The following is a 17,749-nucleotide window of genomic DNA, read 5'->3' as shown; positions in this document are numbered from 1 at the left end:
TATCTCTCTCCATTCTGAAAACTGACCATTTATTCCTACCTGTTGTTTCCTATCTTTTAACCAGTTACTAATCCATGAGAGGATCTTCCCTCTTATCCTATGACCGCTTACTTTGCTTAAGAGCATTTGGTGAGGGACCTTGTCAAAGGCTTTCTGAAAAATCTAAGTATACTATATCCACTGGATAATCCTTGTCCACATGCTTGTTGACCCCCTCAAAGAATTCTAATAGATTGGTGAGGCATGAGTTCCCTTTAAATAAAACCACGTGGACTCTTCCCTCAACAAATTATGTTCATCTATGTGTCAGATAATTCTGTTCTTTCCTATAGTTTCAACCAATTTGCCCAGTACTGAAATTAGGCTTACTGGTCTGTAGTTGCCTACTGTATATAATTGGCAGAGTATCTGAAAGAGAAGCAATCCAGAAGAAACATACAAATTAGATGAACTACTGCTACTTGTAATAAAACTTTTTTATCTAGAAGCATCTACATTTAACTGTAATATTTCTCTTAAAAGATCAGGAGACACATGTTAATTTAAAAAAGTGGATGGCTCTAGATTGTTTTTAATTTCCAGAGTTGGTGGAGAAGGAACCATTCAATCCCATTGGAATCTGCAGTGGGGTTCTTGAGGGAGGTGATAACTTACAAAGAATGCCACTAAACTACAAAGAAAAACTAGATCTGGAGCAGTTCTAGTTGCATGTTACAAAATGAGTTATTTTCAGTTGATTTTTCAAAAGTTGTTTTTTGTCTAACATACAAAATATGCTGTTCGGATTTATAGATAAACGCAGTCAGATGATGTGTTCAAGAGTCCAGAAGTGGTTTTATGACAAATTTGGGGAGTATGTTGAAGACTTCAGATTTCAGCCGGAGGAAAACACAGTGGAAACTGAAGAGCCACTTAGCGCTAGAAGGTAAAAATACTTGTAGAACTTTTGTTTGTTTGTTTTTTCTTTTTGGATAAACCAGCATAAAACTTGTCACAAATGATTCTACTATAATGAAATACATGTAAGGAAATATATTTGTATAAAAAGTTATAGAAGTTGAAGAAGCAGGGCTAATTTTGGCTCTGTATGTATGCTTCTAAATTAGTGTTAGCAGCAGAGAGTTGAAATCCCATATTTTTCTGCATGTCTAGAATGAAATTAGACTTGGGGTATGTCCACACTGCATCTCAGTGTGTGCTTTCCAGCTCGGGTAAACAGACAGGTGCTAGCCCTGCTCAAGCTGGGCACTCCAAAAATAGCAGAGTAGCCAGGGGTAGCACAGGTGGCAACTTTGGTACATACTTGGGTGGCCAGCCTGAGGGTTCTGGCAGTTTTGTACTCAGGTGGTTAGCCCAAGCTGCCACTCATGCTATTCCTTGCTACACTGATATTATTAGCATGGTAGCACAAGCAGGGCTAGCGCATCTGTCTATTCGTGCTGGAAAGTATACTTCAGCTACAGTGTAGACATACCCATAAACTAGTTACTGGGTCCGCAGGGTGCAAGAAAAGTTTTCCTTTAGCACTGAGGCTAAGTACCTCATTAGGCTTGGTTTTGGCTTCAATTTTGATTTGATATCAGATAGGGCTTAGTTGTAATTCATTTTTAAATGCATTTTGGCAGCTGAGAGTAGCTTTACACCATTGATACGCAGTCTAATGTATGTGCTGTACATATTGTACTAGAACAGAAGTACAGGTATGTTGAGAAATGCTTAATATCTGCCTAACATCATGTTGTATTATCCATATTTTTCTAGGTTAACTGAAAATATGAGACGATTAAGTAAGTATCCAGCAACATCATTGTCTTGACATTAAATCAGATTTTTTTATCGCTTAACTTAATATTTGTGCATATAAACATGCAGAAGTCCTGAGAAATTCTTCTGCTAGTTTATAGGTGGAAGCATTTCTGAAGCCTTGAATTAATCTTTGTTGTAGATAGTAACTTAAGTAAGCAGTATAACACCAGGGATGATGCTGTCTACCACATTATTAAATAGTGGCAGAAGCTATTCCCTTGTTAAGCTCTAAGTAAACAAGACGTTCCCATAAAAACTGTAATACAGTATGCTAAATAAATACCCAGTCTGGTGAAACTTAACTCTTCAGAGCTGGGTAACTGAAAGCCTATCTTACATACCCTTGCTCCCACTTAGTTAATGGAACTATGAGCAGAGATAGAGGCCTTCTAGAGTCAGTAAAAGTTTGCAGGCATGAACCATAACTGACCAGGAGGAGTACTTCATTGTTTCCATCTATCCTACTGCTTTGTACAGTCTAGTTTTTAAAGTAAAATTATCATAGTGTGTTGCTTCCATCATTTGCTTTGGGAGACTATTCTATGGCTTGTCCTCCTTATTAGGAATTCGGGGAGTCCTGTCTGAGTAAAAAATGTCAGATTGCACCCTTGATATTTACGTAGGAGATCCGAATAGTTTTTAATTCCTTCAGGTGAGCAGTGAGGGCTAGACTGACTGACTTAAGTAAGGGGTTGTAAAGATTTCCCTAAGCCATCCAGACTCCTTGTGCCTAGGTACAAAGGAAGGCAAGCAATGCTAACTTCTTTTGAGGGTCTTGCAAAGGCTGGGCAGCCATCTTAATGCAGTACAGCACTGTTGACAGTAGCTGCTGTAGAGAGCAATTAAACCAATGAGCTCCTCTGGTGCTATCGCCCTCCCAGCTAGTTCCATGCAATCCTTAGGATGTGATGTTGGTCCTTAGAGCTACCCTTTTGCAAATCTAGCCCTGGTTGTTTAAGAACTTCCCATGGAAGGCATAGCAGGGATAGATGAATTTTGAGCAGTAGAAATTAAGGGCCTTGTCCTGTACTCCTGGAAGTTAACAGGAGTCTTGACTAAGGACGACAGGAGATCAGATTGGGCCCATCAATAGGGTACAGGGTTGGAAGGAGAAGAGTATTTAAAGGATCTAAGCCACAGTTCAAATCATATTTGTACTTCTTTGTGTTAAAACCTTTTTAGTTTGTGGGAGTGTGATTCTCTTTAATTGCTCAGTAATCTTGAAGTCTTTCTTTTGCTGTGTGTTTTTTTGTTTTTTTTTAACTAATTTGGGCGCTGAGATTTTGGGCAGCTCTTGCATTTAAATAAAAATGTATGTAATCCAATCCATAAATCTGTCTTTAACATTCAATAAAGATCTCAGATTATTTCCAATTTACTTTTGTTGTTTTACAAATGATTTAATTGCTGTTAATTATTTACCACATTTGTTTTTTTCTTCTGCCTAGAGAGAGGTGCCAAACCTGTTACTAATTTTGTGAAGAATCTTTCTGCCTTATCAGATTGGTATTCTATCTACACTTCTGCTATTGCCTTTATTGTAAGTTATCCTTTTCTTCCAGGTGTAATAACAGTTGAAAACTCTATAGCCATCACCTAGTGGCATTCTTTGAAAGTGTCTACTATAATTCAGCATTAGCAAACATGGCAAAGTCAAAACAGTGTAGTATAATTTTGTTCTATATTAAATAAAATGATTTTTCTTATTTCAGAACTATTTTTAATATTAGGATTCTTTGCTCATTTTTTAACAATGTCAGATATTCAAACAAAAGTTTCCATATTTGCAAATGGTTTACAGCCTAGTGGATATTTCATCCTGTTGCCTGCGATTGCCACCACTCCCTCCCCGCCCCCCGGAAAATGCGTCCAATCATCTGACTGATGTTCCTCTGTGAAATATCTTATCAATCTCAGTCCAGTTCCGAAAGTGGACAGTTCCACATCAAATGAAAGTCTTTCCTGTCAGTACCCCCACCATAACATCATAGTTTGCATTAATTTGGCGCTCTTTGTCAGAAGGGAGGCCCAGGGAATAGGCATACAGACTGAACTAGAATTGATGTACACTGGTGAGAGTTTTGTGAGGAGGACTTGTACTGCTTGGTCTGTGGATAATTACAGAACTTTGGTCTCTAGATCTGTCTGTGTGGCACACTTTATCCACACCACATCTAATTTAAAATATGCTGGAAAAATCTAAAATTCTAATTTAAAAATAAATTACAGATAACTGAATGGAAGAGTTCTAGCAATATCCTAAAACATGCAAGTGAAGTTTCATTATTTTATGTAGTTACAGCTGCACTTTCATTGATTGTAACCCCGCAAGTCTACATGGGTTGTTGATTTAATACTGTTTTTTAATACACCAATCAAGGAACATTAAAAAGAACCACCTCCATTCTGGGCTCCCTTACCCCCTTCTAACACTGCCTCTACACCCCTTTTCCCAAACCTCTATCCACCTCTTTCATCTCTTCATCTCTCAAATTCTTGCTTCTCATCTGAAAAGTGATTTATATAGAAGCAGTGTGGTCTGCTATATATATAGAAGAGCCTTATCTGGGAGCTGCTAGTCCTGATACTGGCTGGGCACTGTCTTGTTGTGTGGCTTCGAGTAGAACACCTTACTATGTTACTTGTCCATAAAGTGGCCTTTGCAAAGGTGGTGAGAGCAGTTATGTATGTAAAGCACTTCTGAAGTGTAATCTGTTATGCGAGTGCTAAATAATTTTTTCCCTTTTCTTCTTAGACATCTCACTTTTCCTTCCCCCGAATGGTATTAAACTTGGTGACACATTGGAGTATTGCTTCTGTGAATAAAATACAATTCAGTATCTTGGTGCTCATACTGCTTCCTCTCCCTCAAGTGCCCAGTCGCTAGAACTACCCTGACTTCCAGTCAGCACTCTGACTCACTGCTAGTGTGGCCTTGCTAGGTCAGACTAGATGATCATAATATGGCCCCTGCTGTCTTAAATTCTGTTAATCTAATGACTTTTTGTTATTGTTGTGCTCAAGCGACTATGAGAGATTCATCTGCCATGCATGCAGCTCAGAGCTGCTGAAGTAGCAGTTCATTGTGATTGACTGAATCTCCTAGTTAATGTTTGACCCTGGGTGTATGAATCAGCTGCGTTTTCATCAGTCACAGGGGTGCTTTCACATCCTTAAGTGTTAATAGCTTTGGGAGTTGTGTTTTAGCAGTGTACCTAGTAACACAGTTCAGGTATTGTTTCATGCAAATCATTGTAATTTAGCTTGTAATCTGCAACTCTTTCCTTTTTTATCTGCAGATTTACATGAATGCTGTATGGCATGGCTGGGCCATTCCTATGTTCTTATTTTTAGCAATTTTGAGGTTATCCCTAAATTACCTCATAGCCAGGTATTTACTTTGCTTAAATATTAAGGATTTAGCCATTCGTGTAACTTAATTTATCTACAGGCTTTTATTTTGTTCTTACACTGAAATAATTTTAAGCTGTTAACTTTGCTATCAGCAAGGGTTAAAATGTGGGTTTAAATAAATTTGTGGTTCTAAAGCTATGACAAATATGAAAAGGCATAGAATCCAAACTAGTCTTGTTGTCATAAAGATCTATCACCCTTGTAAGTAAATACTTTTGGTTTGCAATGACTCAGGTCGCCATAAGGGATGCTGCACATTCACTCACTTAATGCAGTGATTTATTGTTATAGTAAAATCCCCCAAAGGAGGCAGTTTCCATCTTCCAGAAGTACTGGAGGCAATTGGAGAGCAGCACGTTACAGGCTGAAGCCTGTTCACATTTTTATAGAAAGAACTTTTTCTTTCATCCAGGCATAACACAGGTTGAATTAATATTTTAACTTGGATACAAATATGTTAATGAAAAGATATTTCATTTTTTTCACAATTTTAAACCTAACTAGGCTTCCTGCTCTTAGATGTCATGGCATTTTTTGTTGTAAATGTAAAACTCAGCCCCTATATAAAATCTGTTTGTACAAGAAACCTAAAAATACAGTATATGCTGACTGTTCTGAGAAACTGAGGTATTTGAAAATGTCCATTTCCTGAGAGTCATGAAGAATCCTTCCTACTAAAACCTCAGTGTCAGGCTTAGGACTCTTAAGAGTGCAAAGTCTCGCTTCCAATACTGATCACTTATTTCAAGCTATAATATATATCAACAGTTCTGCAAAGGAAGGGGGAAAGCTCAGATCCCTGAACTAAAGGCTTTTCTAATTAGAACTTACCAGGTCAAATTTAGTGTGTGTGGGGGTGTGCAACTCCAGTGACTTCATGACAGCTTCATCTGTTTAAACCAGTGCCGACTTGGATCCATAATGTATAATTATTCAGTTGTTAAGAAAAAAATATAAACTTTGATGGTTCAGTTGCAAATGGCCTGTGCACCATTAGTATATATTTATGGAACAATACTGTAATTCCTTAATTACTGCTTATTGTCAGAAAGGGGTTGATGTGCTTATTTTTTTAAAATGGAACTCCCAGCACAAATGATGATTTTGAACAGTTGATGTCTATTCTAAACATACAAGTGGCTATCATTTCATTGCCATAAATCAGTGTAAAATGTTTGAAATATCAAGGCCATGTGACTGGTTATTGGAGAGAGAGAGAGAGAGAGAGAGAGAGAGTGTGTGTGTGTGTAGATTTGAAAGGACACTGTTAGCTACCCTGTCATAGATGTTTTAAAACGTCATTATTTTGTTAAAGTCACATAAGTGTTGGTTGCAGAAAAGCATTTTAAACCCTGCTTGGTAGACTTGTGGAGAAGAGATATCTACATAGTTTGTTTGTTTGACTTTTAGGGGTTGGAGAATACAGTGGAGCATTGTGCCTGAAGTTTCTGAGCCCATTGTAAGTCTTTAATCCTCATTTTGCACTGCATGTTGTAATGCTATTCCAAAACACACACAGAAATGCCTATGTGAAAATTGTCCTTTCAAAGGATTTTCCCATTTTTCATCATTCAATTTGGGAGGATGTAAAAATACACAGCTATTGCCACTCTTTGGTCTTTCTTACTTGCACTTTCAAAGCCAACGTTGGTTGTGGGTTGTTTTTTGTTTTGTTTTTCTGTTTGTTTTTTTACTGGAAAACGTTGGCAGTGTCATAAATGAAAGTGTAAATTGAATTTCTGGTTTAAACTGAGATTTGATAGAAGTCTCACAGTTGAATCCAGTGGACTTTCAGTTCAGGAAACTTGCTTATACCGCTGTTGAAAGTCCACTGTAACAGCGTGAAGCTGTCAGTAGCTTTCAGTATGTGAAAATTAATATTGACTTGATTTAAACAGCCCAGAAATTTACACTATCTGCAAGAGTTCTGGGAACAACTATTGATAATAGATAAAGAGCTATTTGAATGACAAACCTTTTCAGTAAGATGTATTGAGGATTTTGGGGTTCCAGGGAAAACCTTGTGGTCTTAAATGACAGAAGATATTTTTTTTTATCATAAGTTTCTAGACGTATAACTTTACTAAATAGTTTTTAAACAGAAATGTAAATGATTAGTATCTAGAGCAGGAAGGGCAACAAATTTGCACAACATTTGTCTAGGTCAGAGGAGAGCAATTTGTTAGTTAGCTACTGCTAATACAAATCATGGCTAGCCACAGAAGAACTAAAACCCGGTAGTGGAATGTAGTAAATTTAGGATACAGGATGCACACTTGGTGGCTTTATTGTATATTAAATATTTTTATTTTTGTCACTAGCAGTTTTCTAAAATATAAAGAGCAGTGACAAAGCTGAAAGTTAAATTTAATTGGATTTTTTTTGTCTTGTCCAAGGAACCTCCAAAGGAAGACCTGACAGTGTCAGAAAAGTTTCAGCTTGTTCTAGATGTGGCACAAAAAGCACAGGTACTGTACTCCATTCAGACTTTGTCTGTGTTTCCTGAATAAAGAGAGGATACATCTTGAAAGAACGTAGTGTACAATGTGTGAAAATGGGTCAGAACAAATTAATTTACCTCGTAATCTCTTGTACCCTTATATATTTAAAAGAAATACCCTGTGGAGAGGTAGGAATCATGCTAAACCGCTTTCGATTTTATGAAAACCGCATGCTGAAGTAGATAAGAAAACTTCAAATAAACTATAAAAAGAAATAAAATCCAACATACAAACTGCCGTAAGTGAACTTCCTGGCCATCCAGACCAATAATATTAACCCAGAATAGTAAAATAATAACCCCCTATAAGAGCCCACCATCTTCAACCACCATCCCTTTTTTAAAAAAAGCTGGAAATAGGTGGCCTCCTGGGGAAAGTTAATAACTTAAACTAACGCTTTAAATGCCACCTCGTGGTTAATATGCATTCACGCTCTGTTCTGGGCTTCCTTGGTGCAATGTGCTCTTTATGAAAACTTGATTAATAAGTGAGCTGCTGCATTCTGCACTAGCTTTATTTAACTGTAGCTAATGCTCCCAAGATGTAGACCCATGTTGCAGTATTGTAATCTTGAGATGACACAGACATGCAGCTTCATTTAGGGAGTCTGACATTTCCTCCTAAATGTCTTGCCATCATCTTGAATTGATCATACCTGAACTCCTTATCTTTCATCCCACAGCCTCTGTGCTCACCCCATTCTCTGTGATTGTTGAATACACTACCATCTGTCGTGTAACTTAAGCCTGAAGGGAATCATCAACTCCTCCCTCCTCCTCCGCCAACACCTTCCAGGCAGTCTCCACATTCTACTACCTCTTCATCCACACCACTATGGTCTGACATCCTTTCTCACCCAACAGCTAAAATTCGCATTCATGCCCTGATCATCTCCAGCAACTTCCTTGGCCTCCCTGACACCTACATCCACCCCTCTGTTCTGTACAAAGCATGGCTGCTAAGAACTTTCCTGGCTCATTGTTTTTCTCACAATACCTTGAATGCCTCTACCCTCTCCCCTACTTTCTCCCCTGCTGCATCAAGTTGAAGCTGCTTGTCTGTCTTCCAGTTCCTGTGTAATTCTGCCCCTCATTTATTCACATCTGTCTTTTTTCATCTCTCCTCACCCCCAGACCCTCATCCTTCTCTGTTATCATTGATGCCAACATCAATGTACTATTTATCTATTTCTCCCACAACAGTCAGAGACCATGCCCTGAGTATGTTTAGTAGAGCCTAATGTGGGATCTATTGAAAACTATGTATTTTATGGTGCCTCAATAGCAAGGGTCAAGGAAAAATGATCTTTAGAAAATTTTACTAGGCCATCAGTAGAGTGGTTACGTATTGGATAAACAGTGTTCTTCATCAGAGCTGTCAGAATCTAGCAGGCTCAATCTGCTTCAAAGAGTGTACCATTCAAATAGATCCACCACCCTCATGAGAGAGGTGGGTTCTGACTCCAAACCAAAGAAGCCAATGGTCAAACCATGACACATACAATAACGACTTCCCAAAATTCTAGTCCCATCCAAAACCTATTAGTTCAGATTTGACGTGTTGTCTACTTACGTAGTTTGTCTTTTGACCTCTCCATTATTCTGAAACTATGACCAGGACGCACGCATTTTTCAACCGTAACAATAAAGTTAAGCAATTCCTTCCACTTTCTTTAAATAACCAGTGATTAATAGGTCAGAAATTGAAGAACAAGGTATACAACAAAATGGAAATCCCCTGAATGCTGATTAAATAAATTTTAAAGGGAAAACATGCATGTTGTTAATAGTGCATATTTCATAATTCTCTAGACTTTTAACTAAAGCCAGAAGAAACTAAGTGGTTGGCTTTCAAGAATCACTTAACATAGAAAATAACTGAAACTGGTGGAAAGCAAAGTTCTCTGCAGGCAAAAAGTATATTGCAAATTAACTGTCTCTTGCTTTTAATGCAGAACCTATTTGGGAAAATGGCAGACATATTGGAAAAAATCAAGAAGTAAGTTTATATTTTTCTTTTTCTCCTAAATAAACCATTTGAACAACCTCTGACCAGCTGAAAACAAAATGCTGTAACAATTATTTCTGTTTTGTTTTTACAGCTTGTTCATGTGGGTCCAGCCAGAAATAACACAGAAGCTATATATTGTTCTATGGGCAGCTTTTATTGCATCCTGCTTCTTTCCCTACAGGATTATAGGGCTTGCAATGGGTAAAAATTACATATATGATGTTTATATCATAGGATAGATGTAGTTCTTTACATTTTAGAATTTGTTTCTTGAAATACCATCCAGTTTAAGAAGAAAATGTTTTGGTAATGTCATCCTTCCTTCAAAACTTAAGTCCATACATTAAAGCACCATATTTACTAAAGCATCAGCATTGTTCTTGGCACTGTGTAAGATACACAGAATAAAGGCACAGTCCCTGCCCCATGAGGCACACAGTCTAGAAGACAGAATAGACAATGTACCAGGAGAGCTAGTGAATGGTAACTTTGAGAAGTGGGGGATGTTGTACAAAATAGGCATGGTGATGATATGCTATTGACATGGGTTAGAGCAATGGTTTTCAAACTCTTTTTCTGGGGACCCAGTTGAAGAAAATTGCTGATGCCCGTGACCCAGCAGAGCTGGGTATGAGGGGTTTCTGGGGGAGGGGCTCAGGGCTGGGGGTTGGGGTGCAGGAGGGGGTTAGGGCTCTGGGCTGGGGGTGCAGGCTCTGGGGTGGGACCAGGGATGGAGGGGTTGGGATGCAGGAAGGGCTTCTGGGTTTGGGGGGGCTTAGGGCTGGGGCAGGTAGTTGGGGTACAGGAGGGGGGTCAGGGGCTCTGAGCTGGGGGTGAAGGCTCTGGGGTGGGGCCAAGGGTGAGGAGTTTGGGGTGCAGGAAAGGACTCCGGGTTTGGGGGCTCAGGCCTGGGGCAGGGGATTGGGACGTGGGGTTGGGGTGCGGACTTACCTCCAGCAGCTCCAGGTCAGTGGTGCAGCCGGTGTGCACAGGCAGGCTTCCCTCCTCTCCTGGCACCGCGGACTGTGCTGCATCCTGGAAGCAGTCAGCAACAGATCCGGCTCCTAGGCAGAAGCGTGACTCTCTGCTGCAGGCACTGTTTCCTCCCCCCACCCCCAGCTCCCATTGGCCAGTTTCCAGCCAATGGGAGTGAGGAGCCAGTGCTCAGGGCGGGGGCAGCACGCGGAGCCCCATGGCCTCCCACCTAGAAGCCAGACCCGCTGCTGGCCATTTCTGGGGTCCAGCGCGGTGTCAGAAAAGGTAGGCTGCCTTAGCTGGGCAGCACCGCTGATGGGACTTTTAACGTTGCAGTCAGCGGTGCTGACCAGAGCAAGGCAACCCAGTACTCGGTCGCGACCCACGGTTTGAAAAACACTGGGCTAGAGTTTGAAGGCCTCTCTGTTTTACACACTTCCTGAAAATCTGTGGCAACTTGGGATGTAAGTGTGAGGCATGGCGGGCAGCAGGGAAGAAGTCATGAAGCTGAGAATATTTGGGAAAAAAAAGAGCAGTGACCTCGTTGGTAGAACGAGGACATATTGAACAATAACAGTAGGGGCAAAGTTGTCCCTTTACATTTGTCCCTCTTTATATTTGATTGGTTTGGCCAGGGGTAGTCAGTAGGGGGTTTGAATAGGAAGGAAAGCTGTGTGAGCAGTGGCCAAGGATGCTTTTTGGCTGCTGCGTTCAGTATATTAAGCTCCTGAAGTATGGGGGAGAGAGGTGGGGTGTTTTTGAAATGAGAAATCAGGAGAGAAAAGCCTCTTCTGTGTAACATGTAACCATGCCCTACGAATTAGGAGTGCCCACCATGCACAGGTGCTGGAATTAGGAGTGTTAGGGGTGCTACCACACCCCCCAGCTTGAAGTGGTTTCCGTTATGTACAGGGTTTACAGTTTGGTTCACTGGCTCTCAGCTCCCCCGCTATACAAATTGTTCCAGCACCCCTGCTACCATGTATCTGTAATGAAGCTTGTGACTGTCGTGTGCAGTTCTTAAACTGTAGGTAATATTTTAAATGTGGCATTGACTTTACATTGCTGCATTAGATTAAACACCTACTACACATATTGGGTCACTTTATATGCTGATTGAATTGACTGGCTGGAATTTTTTTTCCAATGGCTTTCAGAATGAGATTTCACTCACTCTGAAGACTCCTTTTAAAATCATTAGTCTCTGTTAAGAGATTAGAGGTTTGAAATATGTTCAGTAACCTAGCATAAAGGAAGAGGATCTTTTGTGTAAGATAAAAGGACATAATCAGCTGTCCAAGAGCTCTCTGTTACTATTTAGATTATTATAGGGGATTACTGTTTTAATAGAAAAATAGGCAAAAGGGCATCTCTCATGTTTCTCGGTTTTGTTCTGAAAACAGCAGATGGATGTTTGAATTTTTTTTAACGCTTCTCAGCATTAAATACTAAACTTATGCAAAGAAACCAAAATTATAGCTGCAGAGATCTTGCAGTTGTAGCTCCCACGTTCTCCACTTAAATTACTTTTGTGAGATGAAAGTGTGTATGTGGGTGTGCTATATTTTTTATACAACATCGATTAGAAATATAATTGCAAAAATTTGGTTTATAGATGGACTTTATGGAAAAGTGATGGAAAATCTGACAATCTTAATGCCAGTTACTGTGTTTGCTAAAAACAGATTTTTTTCAATTGTTCAGGACTTTATGCTGGAATTAAGTTTTTCCTTATTGATTTTATCTTCAAACGATGCCCAAGACTTCGAGCTAAGTATGATACTCCTTATATCATCTGGACAAATTTGCCTACAGATCCTCAACTCAAAGAAAGGTCTAATGCTACAGTGTCAAGACGGGTAAGTAAAGTTTCATGTTTTTACATATCAGGCAAAGTCCACTTCTTTTTTTTTTTTTTTTTCTTCTCCGCCCCCCCCCCCCCCCAGTGACTAGAGCACATTGAGGGAGGGGTAGGTAATTGTTACACCTAATTTCAGCGTTCATACTTCAATGGCGGTCTGACGTGTCTTTATTTTTAAATCCAGGGTCCCAATATTCATAAAGTGACTTGCTTTTTTGTGGACAAAGAATTTTCTTTTAGTTAAAACAAAAAAAAGGGTGGAGGGTTTGGGGGTTCTAATGTTTATAACCAGAAAAATTACTAAAAATAACATATAGGTATCCATATTAATCTGTATTTTTATAAGAAATTTGCTTACATCACAAGTAAAAACAAGGGTTTTTTTCCATATGCCAGAAGTGAATACTCAATGTGCTATTTCATAGATACTAGGGTCAGAAGGGACCATTATGATCATCTAGTCTGAGCTCCTGCACAACGCAGGCCACAGAACTTCACCCATCCACTCCTGCGAAAAACCTCTCATCTATGTCTGAGCTATTGAAGTCCTCAAATCGTAGTTTAAAGACTTCAAGGAGAAGAGAATCCTCCAGCAAGTGACCCATGCCCCATGCTACAGAGAAAGGCGAAAAACCTCCAGGGCCTCTTCCAATCTGCCCTGGAGGAAAATTCCTTCCCGACCCCAAACATGGCGATCAGCTAAACCCTGAGTATATGGGCAAGATTCACCTGCCAGATACTACAGAAAATTCTTTCCTGGGTAACTCAGATCCCACCCCATCTAACATCCCATCACAGGCCATTAGGCCTATTTACCATGTGCTATTTGGGTTACCTAGATAAAGAATCACTGTGACACTTAAAAGTACACATGGGATAATAAATAGTTTAAGTTTAATAGTTTAGTTTAATAAATGATTAATAGATGGTTGTAAGAATGCTAGATATAACTAGTATGTCTTAGAGATGGTTATAAGTTCTTCAGTAAAAAACATGGTAGATGAGTATAAACCCATGGTCATAAAGAGCCTTCAACATTTTGGGCTTTAACAATTGATTAACCATTTATTAAAACATTATTAACTCTTTTATAAACTATTGATACATGTACCATTAATATAAACTGCAATCTTATTCTGCTTTGTACATAATTACTAGCAGTACAGTTCTTGGAATAAGAAACAATAACTTTGCTGATTCATGAAGCAAGTTGGAATGCAACATGCTTTTCCACATACTTGTTGTGAACACTGCCAAGCTCAGTAAAACTTTGCTGAAGATGTACTTACAAGGAATGCTTACGTGAAATAGAGCTAGATGGAAATAGAATTTTATCTTAGAATTTTGTATAGTGCCCCTTACCGTAATATCTGAGTACTCTGACAATCATTTATAGCAGTGGTTCTCAACCTGTTTTCATTTGCAGACCCCTAAAAAATTTCAAATGGAGGTAACACCCCTTTGGAAATCGTAGACATAGTTTGCGGACCTCCGGGTCTGCGGACCACAGTCTGAAAATCACTTTTCTATGGTAATGACAACCTTTCACTGACCCCTTAAGCATAATCTACGGACCCTCAGGCATCCACGGACCACAGTTTGAGAACCACTGATTTATAGGACTATAATCAACCTTTAAAGAACAGTATTATCTCTTTTGTTATCTGAAAGATTTTTAAAATACTAGTTTTCTAAAAGTACAATATTTTCCAATAGATGTGATTCCTCCCCTGCCCCCCGCTTTCCCCACTTTGATAGTGTCTGGTTTCTAAATTAACCACTAGCACTCGTAGAGAAAGTCATTGTCAGGTTTAACAAACCTGGCTATGGATCCAATCTGTAAAATTACTGAATGAAACCAAAAATGGTAGCCAACTTTATCCCAAACCCATCTACCCTCCACACAATCCTTAACTGGGGATAAAATGTTCATGACTCAAGACTTTTCTGAATCTCTGACAGGAGGACTCATGCTCTGTTTAAAAGTAGTGCTAACATTAAACCAGCTGCTTGCTCCTTAAGCAAGGGGCTGAGAATGAGGATATAATACAGTCCATGTACTACGAGTGAGAGACTTGCACTTTACTGCTTTTTTATTCTTTCCTATCCTTTTCCACTGAGGCATCCTTGTACTACAATAACCCTAAAGGCAAGATGATAAATAGCCCATGTCTGCTTAGCTGTTTTGTAAAACTTGATTCAGTTTCAGTGCACAGATGTCATTCGTTTTGAATTTTTTCATCTTGTAGGGCTCAATACTGAGAGTACCATGAACTTACAGAGAAATCAGAAGCAGCAGAGGGTAGTCAACTCTTCCCAGGATTGTCTCTTTATAGATTAAGGGCTCAATCCTGCACCCACATGTCGGGCATGTGTGCATTACTCAGCTGGTGATGCATGTGGGTGATGAGAATGAGAATGGAGCCCTTCATGTGTAATTTCTGTGAGAAATGCCAGCCTGTAGAACTGTGCATTGTGCTACCAGTCAAGACATAAGAAAATAAAGTGCAAGAAAGCTTTCCAAATTCAGCTGTGTGCTGCCTTGTCAGAATTCAGGCTTTGGGCTAGATCCACAAAGCGCCACAAGACTTGCAATGCCTAATTCTTAGGTGCCCTGCTTGCAGACAGAAGTCAGAGCACTTACTTAGGTGCCTGAGCTCCCTTTACAATGCATGGGAAGAATCACACACTCGAGAAGGGGATTCTCAGAAGTCAGAAAACTGAGCGGGGAGCCACCAAAGCTAGCTTGTAGGAAATGCCAAATCGCGCCCTCAAAGGGAGCTAGGCACCTAACTCTGGGGCAGAGGGAGATGACTGGTGGATAGAAAACTGGGTAAATCGTTGGGCTCAATGGGTGGTGATCAACGGCTCGATGTCTAGTTGGCAGCCGGTATCAAGCGGAGTGCCCCAGGGGTCAGTTCTGGGGCCGTTTTTTTTCAACATCTTTATTAATGATCTGGATGATGGGATGAATTGCACCCTTAGCAAGTTCGCAGATGACACTAAACTGCGGGGAGAGGTAGATACACTGGAGGGTAGGGATAGGGTCCAGAGTGACGTAGACAAATTGGAGGATTGGGCCAAAAGAAATTTGATGAGGTTCAACAAGGACAAGTACAGAGTCCTGCACTTAGGAAGGAAGAATCCCTGCTATAGGCTGGGGACCAACTGGCTAAGCAGCAGTTCTGCAGAAAAGGACCTGGGGATTACAGTGGACAAGAAGCTGGATATGAGTCTGCAGAGTGCTCTCGTTGCCAAGAAGGCCAATGGCATGTTGGACTGTATTAGTAGGAGTATTGCCAGCAGATCGAGGGAAGTGATTATTCCCCTCTATTTGACACTGGTGAGGCTACACCTGGAGTATTGTCCATTTTTGGTCCTCCCAGTACAGATGGGATGTGGACAAATTGGAGAGAGTCCAGTGGAGGGCAATGAAAATTATTAGGGAGTTGAGGCACATAACTTACAAGGAGAGGCTGAGGGAACTGGGGTTAGTCTACAGAAGAGAAGAGTGAGGGGGGATTTGATAGCAGCTGTCATAAATATAAAGGGAAGGGTAAACCCCTTTGAAATTCCTCCTGGCCAGGGGAAAGCTCCTCTCACCTGTAAAGGGTTAAGAAGCTAAAGGTAACCTCGCTGGCACCTGACCAAAATGACCAATGAGGAGACAAGATACTTTCAAAAGCTGGGAGGAGGGAGAGAAACAAAGGGTCTGTGTCTGTCGGTATGCTGGTTTCTGCCAGGGATAGACCAGGAATGGAGTCTTAGAACTTTTAGTAAGTAATCTAGCTAGGTATGTGTTAGATTATGATTTCTTTAAATGGCTGAGAAAAGAATTGTGCTGAATAGAATAACTATTTCTGTCTGTGTATCTTTTTTGTAACTTAAGGTTTTGCCTAGAGGGGTTCTCTATGTTTTTGAATCTAATTACTCTGTAAGATATCTACCATCCTGATTTTACAGGGGGGATTTCTTTATTTCTATTTACTTCTATTTTTTATTAAAAGTCTTCTTGTAAAAACCTGAATGCTTTTTCATTGTTCTCAGATCCAAGGGTTTGGGTCTGTGGTCACCTATGCAAATTGGTGAGGCTTTTTATCCAACATTTCCCAGGAAAGGGGGGGTGCAAGTGTTGGGAGGATTGTTCATTGTTCTTAAGATCCAAGGGTCTGGGTCTGTAGTCACCTAGGCAAATTGGTGAGGCTTTTTACCAAACCTTGTCCAGGAAGTGGGGTGCAAGGTTTTGGGAAGTATTTTGGGGGGAAGGACGCGTCCAAACAGCTCTTCCCCAGTAACCAGTATTAGTTTGGTGGTGGTAGCGGCCATTCCAAGGATAACGGGTGTAATATTTTGTACCTTGGGGAAGTTTTGACCTAAGATGGTAAAGATAAGCTTAGGAGGTTTTTCATGCAGGTCCCCACATCTGTACCCTAGAGTTCAGAGTGGGGGAGGAACCTTGACAGCAGCCTTCAACTACCTGAAGGGGGGTTCCAAAGAGGATGGAGCTAGGCTGTTCTCAGTTGTGGCAGATGACAGAATAAGAAGGAATGGTCTCAAATTGCAGTGTGGGACGTCTAGGTTGGATATTAGGAAACACTATTTCACTAGGGAGGTGGTGGAACCTCCATCCTTAGAGGTTTTTAAGGCCCGGCTTGAGAAGGCCTTGGCTGGGATGATTTAGTTGGTGTTGGTCCTCCTTTGAGCAGGGGATTGGACTAGATGACCTCCTGAGATCTCTTCCAACCCTAATATTCTATGATTCTATGACTCCCTGCGCTCGGGATTCCCAGCTATGAATCCTCTCCTTGAGTTAGGCACCTAAGCCAGGTCAGCCCTTTCTGGCAAAAAATGAGAGAGAGGTCCCCTGTAGCCAGTAGCCCAGTGGTTAGAGTTCTCACCTAGGATGTGGGAGAGTCAGGTTCAATTTCTTGCTCCAAATCTGACTGAGTGGGGATTTGAACTTGTGTTCCGTATGCTGGGCGAGTACTCCAAACCATTGGGCTACTGGATATTAATCATGAACCCCGCAGCTAGCCACAAAAATTCCCGATATGTGCATCCCCGGCTGTCTTTTGTGTATGGCCTGTGCTCTGACCAGGCCCCTTGGATTGGGTTCTGCAGATGAACTAGGAGAGGGAATGCCTCGTTTGAGAATCCCACCTGGACTAGGATTCAGAGCAGT

General features: G+C 40.5%; 1 protein-coding gene across 2 annotated transcripts in view; it reads left to right on the top strand.

Annotated features, from left to right (window-relative positions):
• GRAMD4 (GRAM domain containing 4) overlaps window positions 1–17,749 on the top strand; it is a 142,174-nt gene that overhangs the window by 114,113 nt on the left and 10,312 nt on the right. For both annotated transcript variants that reach the window (XM_048836252.2, XM_048836255.2), the window contains exons 6-14: window positions 793–925; window positions 1,762–1,787; window positions 3,255–3,346; window positions 5,106–5,197; window positions 6,631–6,679; window positions 7,617–7,688; window positions 9,676–9,719; window positions 9,823–9,932; window positions 12,411–12,565. In XM_048836252.2, the coding sequence (XP_048692209.1) occupies window positions 793–925; window positions 1,762–1,787; window positions 3,255–3,346; window positions 5,106–5,197; window positions 6,631–6,679; window positions 7,617–7,688; window positions 9,676–9,719; window positions 9,823–9,932; window positions 12,411–12,565 (773 nt within the window). The remainder of the gene's footprint in view (window positions 1–792; window positions 926–1,761; window positions 1,788–3,254; window positions 3,347–5,105; window positions 5,198–6,630; window positions 6,680–7,616; window positions 7,689–9,675; window positions 9,720–9,822; window positions 9,933–12,410; window positions 12,566–17,749) is intronic.

This window comes from Caretta caretta, chromosome 1 (assembly GCF_965140235.1).
Source record: "Caretta caretta isolate rCarCar2 chromosome 1, rCarCar1.hap1, whole genome shotgun sequence".
NCBI lineage: Eukaryota > Metazoa > Chordata > Testudines > Cheloniidae > Caretta > Caretta caretta.
The sequence above is the reverse complement of the archived record's forward strand: the minus strand, read 5'-3'. Positions and strand labels throughout refer to the sequence as shown.